Below are 19,270 nucleotides of genomic sequence, written 5' to 3'. Positions count from 1 at the left end.
CTCATCACCAGTAATAACTTTTTTAAATAGCCCTGGGTCACTTTTTATCAAATCCAGATTGTCCTGTGCGATTTCAAGTCAACAGTTCTTTTGGTCTTCTGTCAGCAGCCAAGGAACAAATTTTGCCGAAACACGGTTCATTTTTAAATCTTCGTGTAAAATTTTACAAACTGACGATTTTGGTATTCCTAAATCTTCTTCCAGCTCTCGGACAGTCAATCAATGGTTTTCATTAATTGCTGCACGAACACGTTCAACATTTTCAATGTTTCTGGCCTGCCAGATCGGTCACCACTCTCCACTGATATGTGGCCATTTTTAAACCGCTCTTTTATTTGTGTATCGCCCATAGACATGTCACCATAAACTTTTTGTATCATAGTAATTGTCTCTGATGCTGAATGGCCAAGTTTTTGGCAAAATTTAATGCAAATGCGCTGCTCAACACGTTCAGTCATATTGAAATGCGACGCACACACGGCAGTACTGTACAGAACAGAGCGCTATGACTCACTGAGTGACCGGTTCGCATTCAATGCCTAATATGGGAAGGTGTAGGCTCGCCTCTCCCCTCCAATAACCGGTTCGAGCCGGTCGGTTACGCCGCGACTGCCTACTGGTCAGCGATTGGATACTTTTTGGACAGACCTCGTATAATACATTTTAACAATTCAGCTCAAACAATTCTCCAAATGTCATAAAAAGATATTAAAAGACGACTTATCCAACCACCCAATATAGTGGCTTTTCTTATCAATTTTATTGATACAATGAAAAATAATGTATGAGTAAATTATGAAGGTCATTTCTTTTTCAATCCCACACCATGAGGCCAGACAAGTGGCAGGACCGTGTATGGGGTATGGGCAGTAGTCGAACGCGCATATTCCCTGCTATATAACATTTGTCACTGCCGAGTTCAAGTAGCTAGTTTGCGCTGAGCAGCAGTCACATAAACATGACTGCCTATATTGATTCTCACGCCAAATGTCAATTGAGGAGTTTTATTCGTTTCCTGCAAGCAGAAGCAAGTATAGTGCAGCAGAAATCCATTGGAGAATGTGCCGTGTTTACAGAGAAAACATGAGTGATGGTGTGTTTTTTGTACCTGCCATGTGTCTGGCTGTCATGTCATGAGATCGGGGGCTGAAAAAACTATCCTTGTATATTACAACTATTCAATATTGCAATGAAGTAGTCTTTTTGTTTATAAGTGAGAAACTTACTTCTCCTGTATTCTATCATACTACCATTCTTAAACGAGGTAAATATTATCTGTTACTTTGGTAACAAATGACTGGCGTGGATCATGTGGAGAAAAAAGAGACCATGGGGCAGGCAGGTTGAGCTTTAAATTAAACGGTTTCTATATTTACCAAGTCCAAGATATAAATCAATTTAAAACGTATTATATGTAAGTTGGCTTTTTCCATAATTCTTGTATAAATTATAAAAAGAACTTGAGGTATTTATAGCATACGGAGATGCACAGTTTTCAATACAACTTTTATTCCAAAATAATATTTAATTATTTTCCGGCCAAGCATGTGGACGGGAAGCTGGCCTTAAAAGTCCAATTGCCTTACTACTTTATTCATGCTTATTACTGTGTTTCTGTATAAAGTGGCTTTTATAACTGCTTATGTTTGCATTTGCCAAATGCTCTTCCATTTTATGCTGGTGCGCAGTGTAATATTTTTAATGTTATGTTAATTTTTCCTTATTTTAGTATATCATTATTAAATTAAGAATACCCTACAGTCTTACTTTTTAAAGTTACAAGGCTTAATATACAAAGTTAATATTTTTATAGGAATATGCAAGTTTATATTTCACCTACTTCAACCTAATAACTTTTATAACAGCATACATCACAATAGCACCAAATAGGTTTTACATTATGTACGTTTAACTAATTAATTGTTTACTGCCAAATTAATTCAGCCCAATAACGTCAAAAGTGTGTAGTTGTAATTTGTCAAAAAAGTCTTAATTGGGTGAAATTAGGGCTAAGAAGCCCTCTTTAACACAACCTGGGGACCAACAGCTTTAAAGTGACTTCAAAACCACCACCAATGGCCAGGCAGGCGAGCAGCTTGCAAGGACAGGAACGTTCAGCGGTCTCCCATTCAAGCAGCAGCCACACTTGACATTGATTGATTCGGTTATCTTGCAATTAACACACATAATGAGCCATTAAGGGTTATGGTTAAAGATATAATGATCATTTGTAATTTAGGTAATGAAATGTGTTTTGTCCAAAAATATATTTTCAAGGAGAAACGCTTTTAAATGTAATTCATATTCTATAAGTTTAATCTAAAAACATTAATTTACTAAAAAAATCTACCATTAAAAACGAGATGGATTGCAACAAAACATCTAAGAGAAAGTGTTCACTTTTTTGAGGTAAAAGGAAATAGAAAGTATTTAAATAAAAAATATATTTACTAATCAGTAAAATATAACAAACACATTGACAATTCAATGCAAGGCTAAACTATCTCCCATTCAGTGAATCATGAATCTTGCTGCGAATCCAGCTGACGTAGAGTGCCACTTTGGTGTAGACGCCAGGTTTGTTGGGTCTGCCACAGCCGTGGCCCCAACTCGTCACTCCATACAGCACTGAGCGATCTCCAACAAAAGCCATAAATTTAGTATATACACACACAACAAGATTTCCTGATGGACTTTTATGTACCTACTTAGATATAAAGAAATATTATTTATAAACATTCAACTCTTTTAGTCACAGTTTCTGTATTTACTTTTTATATGTCAAAAATAGTATAAAATTCCACTGTCTTATACAAAATTCACTGAATATTAATTATAAAATATAAAACACATTTTTATATAAAAATCACAGAGTATTGTGCTTTATATGCTGTATATTGAAGTGTTTACACCAGCTTTTAAACTTTACTAGAGCAAAGTAAACCTGTTGGTCATACTAATCTCAATTCCCATTATTGTGCAGTAGTTTTATAATGTTGACTGTGACAGACGCCCTAGGGCGCTTGCTGTCTTATTAGACTACTTATGATCAATGACACAGTATGGTGTTGACTACTTGTATTATGGTAAAATTTAGAAGGCTTGATAGCCCAACTCCACCTCTTTAATAAAGTTATTTTTCATTAATTAAAAAAATTGACTGTGACAAATTGCTGTCTTATTAGATTACTATAATCGATCACTCAGGATAGAGCCACAGTCAGGTTTTAACTACCTGTATTAATTATTGCTAGCATTTATTTGTTCAGTAGTTTTACAGGTTGACTGTGGCAGACACCCTAATGCTGTCTACTGTACTTATGACACTCAAGATAGTCGCAGTAAAATTGTTAACTTTGTCAAATATAACTATTTAGGAACTATCTCCATTATCAGATCTTTTTAGTTTTGAGGTAAACTTATATATTTACTCGTTTACTCTTAAAAACATATATTTGTGGATTGTTTTCTTATATAACTAAATAATACATAAATATTTTATTTCAATATAGACTTTTAGTGCTTTTATTTATTGAAAGTAGCCCTTTCTTTCAGTAGTCGTACATAACACACGACTTATGACATATTATTAATGATAGAATAAAGATTAAAAGCTTTTAATTTCTCAATGCTTAAATACAAAATCAACTGACATTTTTTACTCAAAATTATTGATAAAAAAATTCAAGAATTCTTTTTATGATCTTTTTCACTAATTAACAAAAGAAGACTAACATTTCATGTTTCTTGGTTGCTTACAGTGACCTTTTCATCAATTTGTAATTAATCACACAGGAAATTTAAAATAATTCTCTTACTATTTTGTTATTATTACTAATTATGAATACTTTATTTCTGTCAACTTCAATTTATTGATTACACCACCAGTTCACCTTATAATTACTTATCCTGTGTAAAAGTTATTCTACCCACAATTAAATTCTATATTTTTATATCCTTTCAGTTATATGTATTAATGACAAAATCTATGAGAATTAGGTGCCAAGAAAGTAGAAGGCAATATACTGAAAATTGTAGTGTGTGATTGGTTTCTGGTGCTCCTTTCCTCTCCTGAATCTCATATGGCTGTTGACACTTTTTACAAATTCATTGTAGACAATAGACAATATATCCTTATTTGTACATTCTTTAAGAATTACAATGGCATCAAAATGTTATAGAATTGAGTTAATAAATGTACAGGTCAAATTCAAATTTAGCAAGATGTTCATGCCTCCAAATCCCATTGAGTTCTCCAGTTTGTAAATTCATCAATGTTGTAAAACAGGTGCTTCACCAACCACTTCTACAGCTCCTTCTTGAAAGTGTTGCCTCTTCTTGTAGTTTGATTTCTTCAGGCAGAATTTTGAGTAGCTTAGCTCCCATGTGAGATGGCTTTTCTGAGTACAGTGCCATTCTATGTGTTGGTAAATTGAAGTTTCCAGCTTGGTGTGTGTTATATATATGCTAGTCTTTGTCCCTTGTCAAGTTGTTACAATGTACATACATTACCACTTGTAGTATATAAAGAGACTACAGTGATGATATTGAGCTCAATAAAGGCTCTTCGACAAATATCTCTGGGCTTTAAGTCTGCCAGAACTCGGATACACTTTTTCTGAAGAATAAGTGGTCTCTGTATATTTGCCATGCTTGAACTGCCACATACTGAAAGACAATAGCTAAGATGAGAGTCAAAAACAGCATATTAAGTGGTTGTTGCTGTATTTTTATCACTCATCACCTTAATTCTTTTGACAACACAGAGCCTATGGCAAGCTTCTTACAGAGGTCAACGTATGTGGTCCATTTGAGGTTTTGTCAATTGTAACACTCAGGTACTTAGCTTCAACCACAGTTTCAAGGTATGGTAGCAATCCCAACTCTTCTTTTGTGTCTAATGAAAAGCTTCTTAGATTTGGCCTTGTTTATGAGATTGTTGCTGTGGCAGTACAACAGCCATCTCTGTTGCAAAGTGACTTGAAACTTCCAGGGTATTAGGTATGCTGTCACTGAGAATTAGAGCTGTATCATCTACATACATGACGGTCGTATATTCATCCGAATAAGTGGGAAAGTTATTTATAAATAAGATAAAAAGAACAGGGCCTAGCACAAATCCCAATGGTACACCTCTTAAAATTGGAAGAGCTTTGGACCTCATATATCGGGTTAATCCTTTCTCTGTGTGCCAGTTCAACCACCTGTTGCCTGTCTGACAGATAACTCTCAAACCATCTAGCTGTAATTTCTTCAATACCAATTACCTCCAATTTTACTAAAAGTTGAGCATGGTCCAATCAAATGTTTTGTTGCTGAAATCTAGTAGAATAGAAGTAGTAGTATTGCCAGCTTCCAGATGATCAGTTATGAACTCCACTTGACTTATAATAGCAGTAGTCATGGATCGGCCTTTAATAAAGTCATGCTGATGTTTTATGAGAAGGTCGTATTCAGAAAGGTGATTCATGAGTCGAGACAGTGCCACCTTCTCAATCACCATAGAGAAAGTTGATATCAGCGATATTGGGTGATAGTTTCCCACATCATCCGCATTACCTTTTTTGAGTAAAGGTATAACTTTGGTCAAATTTAGCTGTGATGGTAAATTTCCTTCCTTAAATCATAAGTTGATGAGAAGAGTCAATGGGTAGGCAAGCTCATTTCAACAGGCTTTTAGGAGCTTAGATGACATCTCATGTATTCCAGCTGACATTTTGTTCTTGAGAAATGAAACAACTTTTTTTTATTTCAATTACTGTAGCAGAGTACAATAACAAGTTTGAAATTTCCAAGACTGATGTTTGTATAATTCTGTTTAATTTTAGATTTGATGGAGGGCACTGTCAACCAATTTTGTAAAAACATCATTTAAAAAGTCAGCCATTTTTAAGAGGTTAGTTATTCTCCCTCCACTTGCACTGAAAAGCTCTTGAGACATTTTTGCACTTTTAGGTCTTCTCTCCTGGTTTATCACTGCCCACACAGATTATTTTTCGTTGTCAGAATGATCAATTTTATGAGCTGTTAGTTGACATCTTAAAAAGTCTTCTTTCAACCTTTCTGCTTCAGCATCTGATGTGTTCCTTTTTTTGCATTTTATTCTTGTTTTTTAAGGGAACTAACAAAGTCTATTATCATACTGATTGTTCTATTGAAAAAATACAAGAACTGTTTATGCATGCAATATTTGTTAATTCTTTCCATGATTCTTCCGATAACCTGGCTTTGATATCTAACATGTTTCTCTGAGTGAAATGGCGCTTCTTCACATAAGATGGATATGATTCTTTGTGCACATTCTTAAAACTGCAGAGTTGAGCATTCCTCTTGGTTAAAACACACACAATAAATTGAGGACTGGAACGTTGTTGTTATTCTTGTGGTGGAAAGTTTGACTCTACTCATGTTGTAACTCGGCAACAACTCTTCAAAATTACTTTGGTCACGGCAAGGCTTTAGACAATTAATGTTGATGTCACCCATGAGAAAAGTAGGGTAACTCCAAGCTGGGGCTATTTGTAAGGTTTGTGAGATAATTTCTAGAGATTCATCTACGTTTCCATGAGATCTGTAGGTGTCCATGATGTGCACATGCTGCTTATTACACTTGTTTTTTACCATTACGATCTCACATACCAGCTCCTGACTAAGCTCAGCAATGAAGCTATTAAAAGTTGTTTAATTCTGAGTTGGTAAAATTGGTAATATCAATATTTGCCATTCCTGTTGCTAATGAAAAGAAACTAATTAAAAAAAAACTACATTATACTAAAGTGATTGGAATGGAGACAAAACAACTTTTACATTACAGAAGAAATAAACAGCTGTTCACATTAATCAGCTCATTGACTTTAAATCAGCTGTTCAGAGTAAAACAATTTAGAAAACTATACTTCCTGTTGTGTAGTGTGTAAAACATGGTATTATGTTTAATAGTACTAATCAGTTGTTTGTTATCCGATTTTAATGAAACAACCACTGTTAGATTTAGAATAAAGGTTACAACATTTTAATATTTTTGTAAAATTGTCATACAGGGTATCGATTTTGCGGAATTTAACATCAAAATTTATGATTGGCTGCCATTTTGAAATGGGTAAAGATAATTTGTTCATATTTTTTCTCAAATGAGCATAAAAAAGGCCAACACAACTGCAAAGTTTTATAACTTTATCTTTACTGGTATAAAAGATATAACTTTTTTGGAAAATATCACATACAGACAGATAGACGGAAAACTAAACGTTTTAGTACAACCTCCATATGAAGTTTTTTGCTCATTTTTACGTCTAGAACAAAATACCAAAATATTGGAACACCTTTAGGAAACACCCTGTATAACCAATCAGATTTGTATTGTGAAGTTGGTCTGTCTTCAATCCATGTTCTGTTATGATTTAATATATGCGAGCTGATTTGTTCTAACAAGTGGTTAATAATGTCAATTTTATTGGACAGACGCTCAACATTCTGATGCAGAATGGTCAAATTTGTGTTTCTTTGCTCTTCTGAGGTTGATATAAACAATTTATTACACCGAGGTCCATTTTCAACTACTTCTGTGTCAGAATGAGTGGATGAATTGTTATTAAGAATAGTTGTTGTTGATAAGATTGGGGAATCTGCTGTTTCTGGAGACTGAACTTTGTCTCTGATGTAAACTTTTTTTATTAGAGTCTGGTAGAAATCTATGTTTATTTCGAAAAACTGATCATAGGTCTCTCTGTCTGTGAATTTTTTGGCACCCATTGGAAGTTAAGGTGTTTTTTGTTGCCTTGTTGATAGGCTAACAGCCTCTTTAGAGTTTATAGTTGCATTTTCAATCAGTTTTTGTGTAACGGTTTGGCTGTTTCGCCAAGTCGAGTCCCCCATCAGCTTTTGCGTAGGGGTTTGTCTGTCTCCCCCAGTTGAGTACTTAATCAGTTTCTGTTTTGGGGTTTTATTGTTTCCACGAGTGTATCAACCAGTGAAGAAATTACATTGCTCGAGATTTGCATTTTTCCATCTGCAGTGATGCACTAAAATGATTTTTTCCAAGATTTCTTGTTACGGCTGCAGTTTTACTGTCTTAGAGAGGTATTATGTTTACATTTGAACATGTTCTGTGGATCTATAGTAGGGTGTTTAGGGGCATCTTCATTACTTTGCAATTGTAACTAAATTTCCTATTTAAAATTGTTTACAGCTAATTCAAAATTATTTTGCTTTGATTGTAATTGGGCAATCTCCATGTGAACCAATGAAGTTTGAGGCATAACCACTGTACTGTATAAATCAGTGATTTAACTGACTTACTACTTTATTATTAATAATTATTCCATCAGACTTTCAACTTATTTGGTACGGAAAAGAGACCCAAGTTTTAATACAGCAGTCAATATTAATAAATATTTTAAATAAATTTGTGTATTGAAATATTTTCTATATTATTAATACATCCATTACTAAGATTTTGTTTGGCTGGCTAAAGCTGCTAAAGTGTAAAGAGAACTCTCAGTAACATACTTCCTGTAGGTGTTAGATAACAAACTAATATAAAATGTAACATGTAAAGAAGATGGAAGAATAATTGTTGTGTTTATAGGATTCTATGACTACGATAGTAAGATAGTTACCGTTTACAGGACACACGAAAGGTCCGCCTGAATCTCCCTGGCAGGAGTCAGACCCTCCCTGTAAATCTCCTGCACAGAACATCCCGTTGCTGAGAGCATCCCCGTATACGTACGAAGCTCTGCACTCTGACTCCGAGATGATGGGGACATTGGTGGCTTTCAGACGGCGAGAGAAACCTTTAACAATCAGATTTCAACTCATTCAGTGTGTCATTTTATATTAATTAAGATTCACTCCTTTAAACTTCATCCAGCGTTTTATTACAAATATTTAAAGAGCTTGGAAGTTATTACAAAATAACTTGGATGGACGACTTCTTTCTTACAGTAATGTCAAAACTGGCGTGTGAGATTAGTCATCAGATAACAGTTCAACAAATTGACAACTTACATTGAAATTTAAAGGATAATCTTTGAACTTCCTTCAATATTCTTGAACTTTACTTTTACCTTTATACAAGATATAAGGAAAAATATCATAGTGATAAAAAAGAATAATATTTGTTTGCAGTAAATATATGTGGATGTAATTTTTCATTTTTTAAGCTGTTTAACATTTGTAAATAAACAAAACCACACAGTTTTAATTAAAAGTACTTCACTAGCTTCAGTATACGATTTTAATCCTATCATGCTAATTATGTACTTACTATAAGATGGCTACAGAGGATCAGTATGTACTAGTTAGTCCAGTTATTGTGTATAAAAATAACTGTTTCAATTTTTTACTCATATTAAATTCTTTTATAGACTAATTAATTTAAACAGATGTTTTTATCATGTTTATTAAAAAATTAAAATCTGTTAGCAATATGTTACGGCAACAAGCTGGAAAACTTATGTGGAGCCAATCGAACCTTGCTCTCTGCCTGAGTCAGTATACCTGCGCCTGGTTTGCCGTTGGAGCCCCAACCGGAAATGGTACAGTTGGTGCCGGCCACGTACACAGTAACGGCGGGTGGCAGACAGACAGCCCTCACATAGCTGGAGAACTGCAGACCTCTGCCCTTCAGCAGGATCAAGGCCAAGTCATTGCTCAGCCGCAGGCCCTTGCTGTAGTCTTCGTGGATATAAATAGTTTCAATGTCGTGTTCTTGTTCACTTCCTTCTGGTACCTGAAAATCATCTTTTTTATTTTGCTTGAAAAATATTTTTGTCAAATAGTGATGAACTGAATAAAAAGTATTCACAGCTACTACTAGAAAGTATTAGTATTTTATTGAAATGGAGTGAATAAACAACTGGTATCACTAGGTAGGTACTACTACAGATCATACAAACAGATGGTAGTTGTTACTTCCTTACCATCTACTACACCATGGTTATTATTCTACTTTTGTATACTCCTGCCTCTTTCCCCTAGCACGATAAGATAAGCGTATAAGGCTCGATTCCCCAATGAGATAGAACACTCAATCATCTTACGATGTTCTCAAGTGATGAAGCTGTAGGTCCTGATTGTACTCTGGAAAGTAGCTGTGTGAACAGAACGCTGCCTGTTTCTCTTCTTACAGAACACACAGTCAGTCATTGAAACTCGCAGCATGTGATAGCTTCTAAATAAATCTTGGATTCTAACTTTAAATCCTGGATTAGCTGAGCACGTAAACATTTCCATTTTTGTTTGAAACCTTTTCTTATGTCTCACCACTTTCAAACAGAAACTCATCAGTTCAAAGATTGCTAAATTCTTCCTCAAACCATACAAATTGATTATCAGTGACATGCTGAACCCCATGATACAACTTTCACCTGTAATTTAGATGGACATCACCCTGATACTGACTGAAATGAAACGAGGTTTGACCTACGCCAGGTTCCACAAATACGAAGTAGTTACTACACCAAGGCAGTGGTTATTAAGTTTTACTCACATGAATCTCGAGCAAATGTTATGGAGTCCGGTAAATGTGAAGCTTCCTACTATCCTTTGGTAGCACTTTATTTATTTTCCAATAGCAATGCCATAACATACATGGAAAAATAAGACATGAGAGTGAGAATGTAGTAGTACTAAATACATTTTGATAACTATTAAAGATAAAAAGTGGTAAATAACAATGAATAAGTACATTATAAATACTACTAATTGACAATTAATTAACACAAAAACTGAGAAGTTGTTGAGTTGCTGGTAACAAGAATAAATATATAACTGAATTACAACAAAACACATACTAAGCAAAAGTGCGATACAAGCAATCAAGTAGCCTACATGTTAGATAGATAATTACTGCTAATAACAACTTACTAACTAAAATCAAAGGAAGTATAAATTAATAACGAGTATAAATTTTATATAAATATTAACATTAAAAAATATAACAAAAATACTGTGAATAAATTAGGAGTTTAATTGTAATAATGATGAAAACAGTTAATATAATATAAAATAAATTCATTATTTGTGGTGGAAGGAAACATATTTGGTTGCATGATTCAAATTAGGAAAATGTGGTGAATAGTAGATATAGAAATAAGAGAACAGACGAAGGGAGAGTGAGTTTTTTTAGCTGATAACTACAGGTATTTTCTTTTCAGGCTGTCAGAGAAGTTCACTTCAGCAGGTACAGAATTTCTAATATGATATAATCTTGCAACAGAGTCAAATTTCAGATAGTCTGATAGTACTAGTGGACAAATAACTCCATAGACACAGTCATTCTTGAAATTCTGAAGTCAATCTTGGCTAGTAAATCCTAGCAGCCAAGAGTACCATTGACAAGTTTAAAGAGGAAGGCCAGATCAGCAAATTCATGTTGGACTTCTTGAGGACAAAGGTCAATATGTTTCATCAGATCTTCAGCAGGAATCTCGAGTAAACTTGAAGCAAGGAGTCTTACAAATCTTCTTTGAATTCTTTCGAATCTGATAATATGATGTAGGTAAAAGGATTTCCAAGGTACCGAGGCATAATCCAGGATTGGGTGAATAAGGGATTTGTACAGAGTATTTTTGGAAATAATTCAGATAGACCACTTCTTGCTATATGTGATTAAAGTCCAAGCAGCCTACTGGCTGCATATTATGTCAATATGATGATCGGGAGAAAGTGTTTGACTAAGGTGCACTCCCAAATCCCTCACAACCTTCACATGCTGCCTGGATATCATAATAAGCTTGAAGAAAAGTTTCACTTCTATTAAAGAACATTGTATAGTTTCACCTCTATACAATGCATTTAGACATATTAAATTATCTTTGCACCACTGGGGGATGTTATTGAGTGAATGCTGCAGAACGGAACTATCATCGATTTCATTGAGAACTCCAAACAGTGTTATATCATCGGCAAATTGTTATTCACTGGAAATAAAGTAATTGTTTCAAAATCAATATAGCTAATAACCAATAATTTCTATTATAAAATATTAATTTTTATGTTGATAAAAGAAAAAAAACACAATTTGTATAAGTAGAAGATAACTTTTTAATAAACAAATAATCAGATTGACCCATTTTGAAGTTATTTAAAATTTAGAATGATTAAAATATGTGTTTATGCTGTAAACATGATATAAACAATATAATAAGTATTTTAGTATTTCCTATATTGCAAAAGCCTTGTTTTGCTATAATTTCCTTTGTATTAATTGTGATGACAGACAGTGAGGGTGTCAAGTCGGTGTTATTTTTAATTTTGGTGATTTAACGGTTTGATAAAACTTTTTTAATGAGTTGAGAGGATTCATTAACAATGTGGAATAAATGTTTTATATAAACTATGTAAAATGTCCTTAATTTAAAGTGTTATTGAATTTACTGTGTTTACCTCTGTGTCGAAATCACCGACTCGGACGAAATATGCGGACTTGGTGTAGTCTTGCAGGCAGTGAGCAGAGGTAAGGACATGTAGAGTAGACAGAATTACAGCCCCGCACCAGTGTATCGACTTGATAGAGGTACGTACTCTCAGGCTAGCCTGTACAGTTAGGTAGAAATCATGTTTCATACAGTTCATAAAGCTATACCACATAAAAGTGACTACTGATTAGTTTGAAAGTAGATGAGACTGGTTAATAATAAAGAGAGCCTGCTGGTTAATTATTAATAACATCTCGAAACTGTAAATATAAGTTTTAGAATACCATAGAAATACCATCTAATCATATACATTTATTATGTACGTTTAAAGTATATTTATGAAATTATTCTTTTGCTCTTTCTTTATGTATAAAAATATCTTTAAATACAATACTCCAAAACTCAATTCTTGTTGTTTATGTTGCAGATCTACATTCAAAACTCTTCGATTTTTGTTTTCTGCTGGTTTATTGTGAGAATACAGAACTCTTAAAACAAACAACTCTGACACATTACAAACCTGAAAGATCAGTTCCTCCCCCATATTTAGTTCAAACAACTCCAACAATTTTCAGACCATCCACAATATGAATTTCCAGCGGCATATTCAAAATTGATTCAAATTATGAATGAGTAAGGATCAGACAAAAATCTTTCTTATTAAAAAGTTGGAATAAGTAACAAACCCAAGTGCTTTCGAACTTTCAAAGCAACACTGCTTATGTGTTCAGAGAAGATAAGTTTGGACTCTATGAGAACTCCAAGATCCTTCATAATGAAATAATTTCTCTAAATACTTTTACACCAGTTGTACAAAAAAGAACAGGTTTAGTTTTAATTCAAATAAATTCCACCGTTTGCTGAGGGTGCACATAATTACAGTTATGTGCATGTAATTATGTGCAACATCCCTCATAGCAGAATTAATGACTGTAGACTTAATGGACTGTAACTCCAGCAATCAGTAAAGAAATTATAATGACATAAGTGAAAAGCCGGATGACATGGATCTGGAATCAAGACAGATATTATGTTCTTAATAGACAAAGAATTGTAGGTATTGATAATTTGGTTAAAGAAACTAGTACAGTCGTTTACTCATTATAAAATCTACATTTAAACTAATAAAAATATAACTTTCTGCCTTGACTTACTATATATTAAAATATATATAATTTCACTATTGTGGTACTTGATTTATTCCTCAAAATGGCAGCTTAATATTTCTGCTGTGGAAGGCCACTTTTCTTGATTTGTAAGCTATTCGTTAAAAGTTTTATGAAATAATACATATTTATATTATAAACCAACATATGCTATATGTAATTTTTTATAGAAAAATGTAAAATTTAATACTATGAAAACATTAACACAATATAATAAATATTTTCTCAAAAGTTATTGAAAAAAATATTTTTACTAAAAATATGGAGGGTGACCTGGCAAACAATGATTTTGTAACAAAAATAAACTTCTAAAATAGCAAATTAAAAAAAAATATTTTCTTTATTTTAAATGTATAATTATAATATTTTTTATGTATGTATGTATAATGTTTTATTTTCAGACAACACAAACTTATATTGTTAAAAAATGCAAACAGTGCGTAAACACTTGATTTTGTTAAAACAAATATGATTTTTTATAAAGATTCACATTGTGACAGCTCTGCAAAAAAACAAATCCGAACAATCGTTAAACTAATAAAAATACAACTTTCTGCCTTGACTTACCGTATATTAAAATAGATATAATTTCACTATTGTGGCACTTGATTTATTCCTCTCATTTATCTATTTATGCTCTCAGTGGTTGAGGGCAGATACACTCGAATTACGTGATATGGCCATGTAGTCATCATTGGCAGTAACTGCCATGTATAAGCATAAAAATGAGTTTAAAACAAATCAAATTAAATAAAATTATATTCAAATAGATTTGAATAGCTAAATTATAAAGAGTAATAAGGAAATTCGTTTTTTATAATGAGATATATTAGAATTTGACCGTATTGACATGAGGTTGAGATTATAAGGGGAAGATTTGCATCTTTTTTCTGAAAGGCTTGTTCAGTACATTTAGTTTCTCGAAGATATCTGCCATGTACACTTATCACAGTAAAAAATCTGAGTTATTGAAAAACGTTGAGTTTTGATAGTTTTCAACAAGCAAAAATGTGAGAACTTCATGTTTAAGCTCAAGTATTCTGGTCAAAAACTTTCCTCTTGATAATCAGTGAGCTCAGTATGAAGCAAAAAAGCTGTGTGTTCTGAGTCCATATCTTCACAGAGAATCTTAAAAACTCGTGACTGCTGCCTAATAACATTGACTCTTTTAACGATCACATGTACAATATCAAGTTCCGGAGTCATACCTTTTGCTGCTAAACTTTCTCTATGAATTATGCAGTGTGTCCATTAAGTTTGATATCCAGTTATCTTTTTAGTTTGTTAGATTTGATGCTGTCAGAGGCCAGGACAGCTAGACAGACTACAAATTGGCCAATTTGGTTCTTGGCCAGTTATGATCAGTTTTGTAAAACCTAGTGATAAATAATTGTCGTCATACATGCACACTTTGGCTACGTTTGGTCAACTTAGACTTGGAGAAGGAGTGGTTAAACTTGCCGTACCACAAGGATCCTCCTCATTTTTACCTTGACTGTCACTGACGCCACTCCTCATGCCTGATGCATTCACTGATGCATCTCCACTTCCACCACTTGTTACAGTTACAAGAAATCTTTTTATTTTGATGAAAATATATACAAAACATATGAGCATAAAACGAAATACCCATGTCGACAAAACATGGAGAACTGTCACATTCAAAACTTGGAACTGCAATAACTTCAGTACATGTGACGCGTTGGCAGTAGGGGTAGGAGTGGAGGGAAAGTGCGGGGCCGATCGTTCGTACTTTGCAAGGTATTGTGAAACCACAAAAACCCGGCATGCTAGGTGCTAGCTACAGCGAGTTTATTTTGTAACAAAATTACATTAATTTTTCAATGAAGCTTTGGCACTCTCTGAGCCTTGGGAGTTGTGCCCCACACTTTGAGAAACACTGGTTTAACACATGGCCTGCAGAAGATACAACTAGATATAACTGTGACTGTCCTAAATTCTGTGGATATCTCGTGTCACACTAAAGGTATTAAATTAACCAATTTACATTGAAAACTGTCAAACAGATATACCTGCCATGGGATTGTTCCTCTAGTTATTTCCTTTCCTTGAACAACTTTTGGGGTAAAGTCTGTTGTTTGGTACTTGAGTTCCTCGTCAACAGTGCCACAGTCATCCGGCAGAATATCGTCAGTCAAGTTGTTGGTCACATCCTCAACTGGTGGAGTATTTTTATGTCCAAGAATATCAATTTCATCCTGGAATAATGAGAAAGTAAAGCAAAGGGTATTATAACTAAACGTGAGTTTATTGGTTATTTGAGTGAGATTTTGTTATATAAATTGTGTAGTAAAAAATGGAAAAGGTTGTAAGTGCCAGAAAACTAAAATTTTTCAGTATTCAATAAAATATGTCTAAAACATTGAATATTTACTAATAAAATATTTTTTATATTTATAAAAATATAAAATCAATAGGAATAACATATAATACAATTTCTGCTATAAATATATAAGCGGAAACCAAAAAAATATGGAAAAAAGATATAAGAGCAATCGGTTTTTTTTGTGAAAAGGATGTATGTGCCTTTCTTTATTTAATAAATGATGTAAGTGAAGGGTTAGTTTAAAAAAAAGGATGTAAGTCCAGTATTGTTTTAGAAGCGTTTAATGTACACCATAACATCAAAATATGTTACAAGGATACATGATAATACGTACAAAAGAATAAAACACTTTTAGTCATAGTCTTGACTTTCTGAAAAAAAGTTACATAATATAACGTAATATTATTAATATTATTTTTAATATTATTAACTCTAGGACTTTGTACATTTAAAATACCTTACTTTTAATACAACTAGTAGTCCTTGTCTTCAATGTCTGCATCCACCTCCATGACACCATCAGGAACGGTGTCTGCTGCCAGAAGATCTCTATAAAACTGCTTGTCTTCTGCCTTTTTCTATGTAGTCTATCATTCCTATCAGATCGTTCTTCTTTTCTTGTGAGATTTTTTGATTTAAACTGGATTTTTGGCAAGTCCTTTAAGTCGGGAAGATTGCCAAGGTCGGCCTTTTTCTTTAAGACGTCAACTTTGTTCCATGTTACCATACCATCATCTTGAAGTGCCAAAACTGACGCTACCTTCACTGTGCTTGGATTCTTATGAGAAACTCGGAAGTGGGAAATTTTGCTGATAGCTAGATCTTTTGTGTTAATGAACTGATTTGCAAGACCTTTAAAATCTATAAAAGTCTTCTGTCTTCATAGAAACAACTGTGAAGGGGGATTTAAATTTTGCACTTTGCAACTACATCTTCCAGGTCCTTTAGGAACCATTGCTTTTGCATTTTTTTGCGGCGTTTTTCAATAATGCCAAAGTCTCTGTCACAGTTTCATATAACTGTGCCCACTTACAAGATACTTCAAGTTAATAGAGCGATAAAACCCTTTGTGAACTAGGTAAATAATTGCCATTAAAGGAGCATCCTGTTTTTATTTTGAGCACCACAGTTGTTCGCACCATATTACAAGTCTTCTTCCGAGAAAAATGGCCTTGAACAGTAGCAACTTTAAACAGACAAGAAGCTATTTCATTGGCTCCCCGACCTCCGATGCCCTCATGCCACATACACATAAACGCTGAGTCATTATCCCCCACAATTGTATTCCTAGATTATAGCAAGAAAGTTGTCTGCAGTAAAACATGGTGCTATGGGTAAGCATGGGCACGAACATCACCTGTTGCAAGTCCATACATAATGTTGTAGCGGTACCAGTTGGAAGTTGGGACAAAGTAATATCCTCTTTCATGCAGACATGGGCCTTTTCAGCTTTTCGATGGTGAATTTCTTGTTTAGTTTTTTAACTTCCCGTTTTGCCCTTTCATTGGTCGTTGATGAAATCTGCACTTTAAAAAGATCACATTTTTTGCAAGTATCAGCTGCAAGAGCCTTGAACTTGAGTTTTGGGAAATCTTTTTTTTAATACTTCTGTATAAAAACTATAGTTGACTGGACTTGTAGGGTATTGGGTTTTAAATGCCATAAACATTCTGTGTTTGTTCAGGTCTGGGGACAAAAACTCATTGCTTGATACTTTTCGGCAATTAATGGCTTTCGTATCTTGGGAAAGAATTTATATGACAACCTAACCAGATTACGGTCATTTTTCTGTATACTTCACCTTGTGTTCATTTGATCCAGGGGGTTTTTCCCTCTTTTGTCTTCGAAAATCAAGCATCCTGTTTTTTTTTTAGTTTGTAAACCAATCAACTTCCTTTCAGAAATAGCAAAAATTTCTTTAAAGTTTTTTTTTGCAAATTTGTATGTTTTTGCCAGAACCATCAGGAATGTTGTATGCAAACGAGCAGGTGCGTCTACTTTCACTGGGGATCATCGTAATTCCCCCCGTGTCTTCTACGGGGCAATAGGTAGCATCTGCATGTGGTTGAGTAAATATGTTCCCTGGCTTTTTTCGTCAACTTTGTAGAATTCCATAAACAATATCATTTTTGTTCGTTACTCAAGTTTTTGCATTGGTACTTACATGAACAGCTTCGTTCAGGAGGTGGGGGATTTTTTGCGGGGATAGTCTTTCCTTTACAAGTAACATAACTGTCTCCTTTTTTCCCGAGCCCTTCGTCTTCTCTCCACTAGAACTTTCTTACGAACAGGAGGTGCTTCCATTTTTAGTAAGATAGAACACTGCACTAATAAATACTTCAACGCCTGTTACACGCAACACACTTAAATAAAATAATCACTACGTAAAACAACACAAAACGTAAAAGCGGGCGAGCATGCATAGCGTCACTGCCCGCCCGGCAACAGCAAATAACTACGGAATAGACAAGGAACATACATCATGGCGGGTGGACTTACATCGTTCTCCACTTCAACCCCGCACGGCTCTTACAACGTGCTGACATCTTCCGACTGCTCTACAAACTAGGGGCAATTTTTCTGGCACTTACTACCTTGTCTATCTTATTAACGCTTGGCTTTTACTTCGCTTTTCACCGAAAAAGTCATTTTTTTTTATTTTTGGCACTTACAACCTTTTCCATTTTTACTACACAATTGCAACCACAAGTTTTGAAATAATTAATTTGAACCATCCATTAAACTAATATGCGCAAATAATGTGGAATATATTAGTTATATGTTTTTGTTGGAGAATTTGTAACAGCAATTTTATTACAATTACTAAGTTTAACATGTTCAATCTAAAGTGGCTGACAAAACGTTATAAATATACTCCTATTCTTAAATAAATTAGTTATATAGTTGAATGCTTTTTAGCAAATAAACTTAGAAGTGAGTTATAAAAACTCAACAAATGTTTAATTTAATGTAAGTACTCACAGTGTCAAGTGAGCAGACAACAGACACATCTTCCTCATGCTTGCAGTCGCTCTGGCCCCACGCCTGGTGTAGGCAGTTGTCCACAGAGCTCTCATTGCCTGCGCAGTGGACTCCGTCCAGCCAGATGATCCCTTGTCCTGCTCCATACGCTGCCTCCTTGCGGGACTGTAGCAAACACCTGATATACAGGGTATTGCAAAATTATGTTTTACAGGCAATAAATACCACAAAAACAAAAAAATCCATTATGATACCATGGCACAGCTAGCTGGCTGATGGTTAATTTTGAGTGATAGTCCAACACTTCTTCTGTGAAAATGATGTTCTTCAAACTTTTGTGTGTGATCGTACTT

General features: G+C 34.1%; 1 protein-coding gene across 3 annotated transcripts in view; it reads right to left on the bottom strand.

The window, feature by feature from the left end:
- Positions 1 to 2,429: 2,429 nt before the first annotated feature.
- The window catches only part of LOC124359347, a 47,683-nt gene continuing 30,842 nt past the window's right edge, over positions 2,430 to 19,270 (bottom strand). For 2 of the 3 annotated variants that reach the window (XM_046812020.1, XM_046812021.1), the window contains exons 18-23: positions 18,918 to 19,082; positions 15,622 to 15,807; positions 12,391 to 12,540; positions 9,502 to 9,733; positions 8,619 to 8,795; positions 2,430 to 2,637 (exon numbers count right to left, since the gene is read on the bottom strand). In XM_046812020.1, the coding sequence (XP_046667976.1) occupies positions 2,501 to 2,637; positions 8,619 to 8,795; positions 9,502 to 9,733; positions 12,391 to 12,540; positions 15,622 to 15,807; positions 18,918 to 19,082 (1,047 nt within the window). In that variant the 3' untranslated portion in view covers positions 2,430 to 2,500. Of the gene's footprint in view, positions 2,638 to 8,618; positions 8,796 to 9,501; positions 9,734 to 12,390; positions 12,541 to 15,621; positions 15,808 to 18,917; positions 19,096 to 19,270 lie in introns of those variants that run through there. The other variant, XR_006922142.1, reaches the window with a different exon arrangement.

The sequence above is a fragment of the Homalodisca vitripennis genome, chromosome 4, assembly GCF_021130785.1.
Source record: "Homalodisca vitripennis isolate AUS2020 chromosome 4, UT_GWSS_2.1, whole genome shotgun sequence".
NCBI lineage: Eukaryota > Metazoa > Arthropoda > Insecta > Hemiptera > Cicadellidae > Homalodisca > Homalodisca vitripennis.
This window is presented reverse-complemented; position numbering and strand designations above follow the sequence as displayed.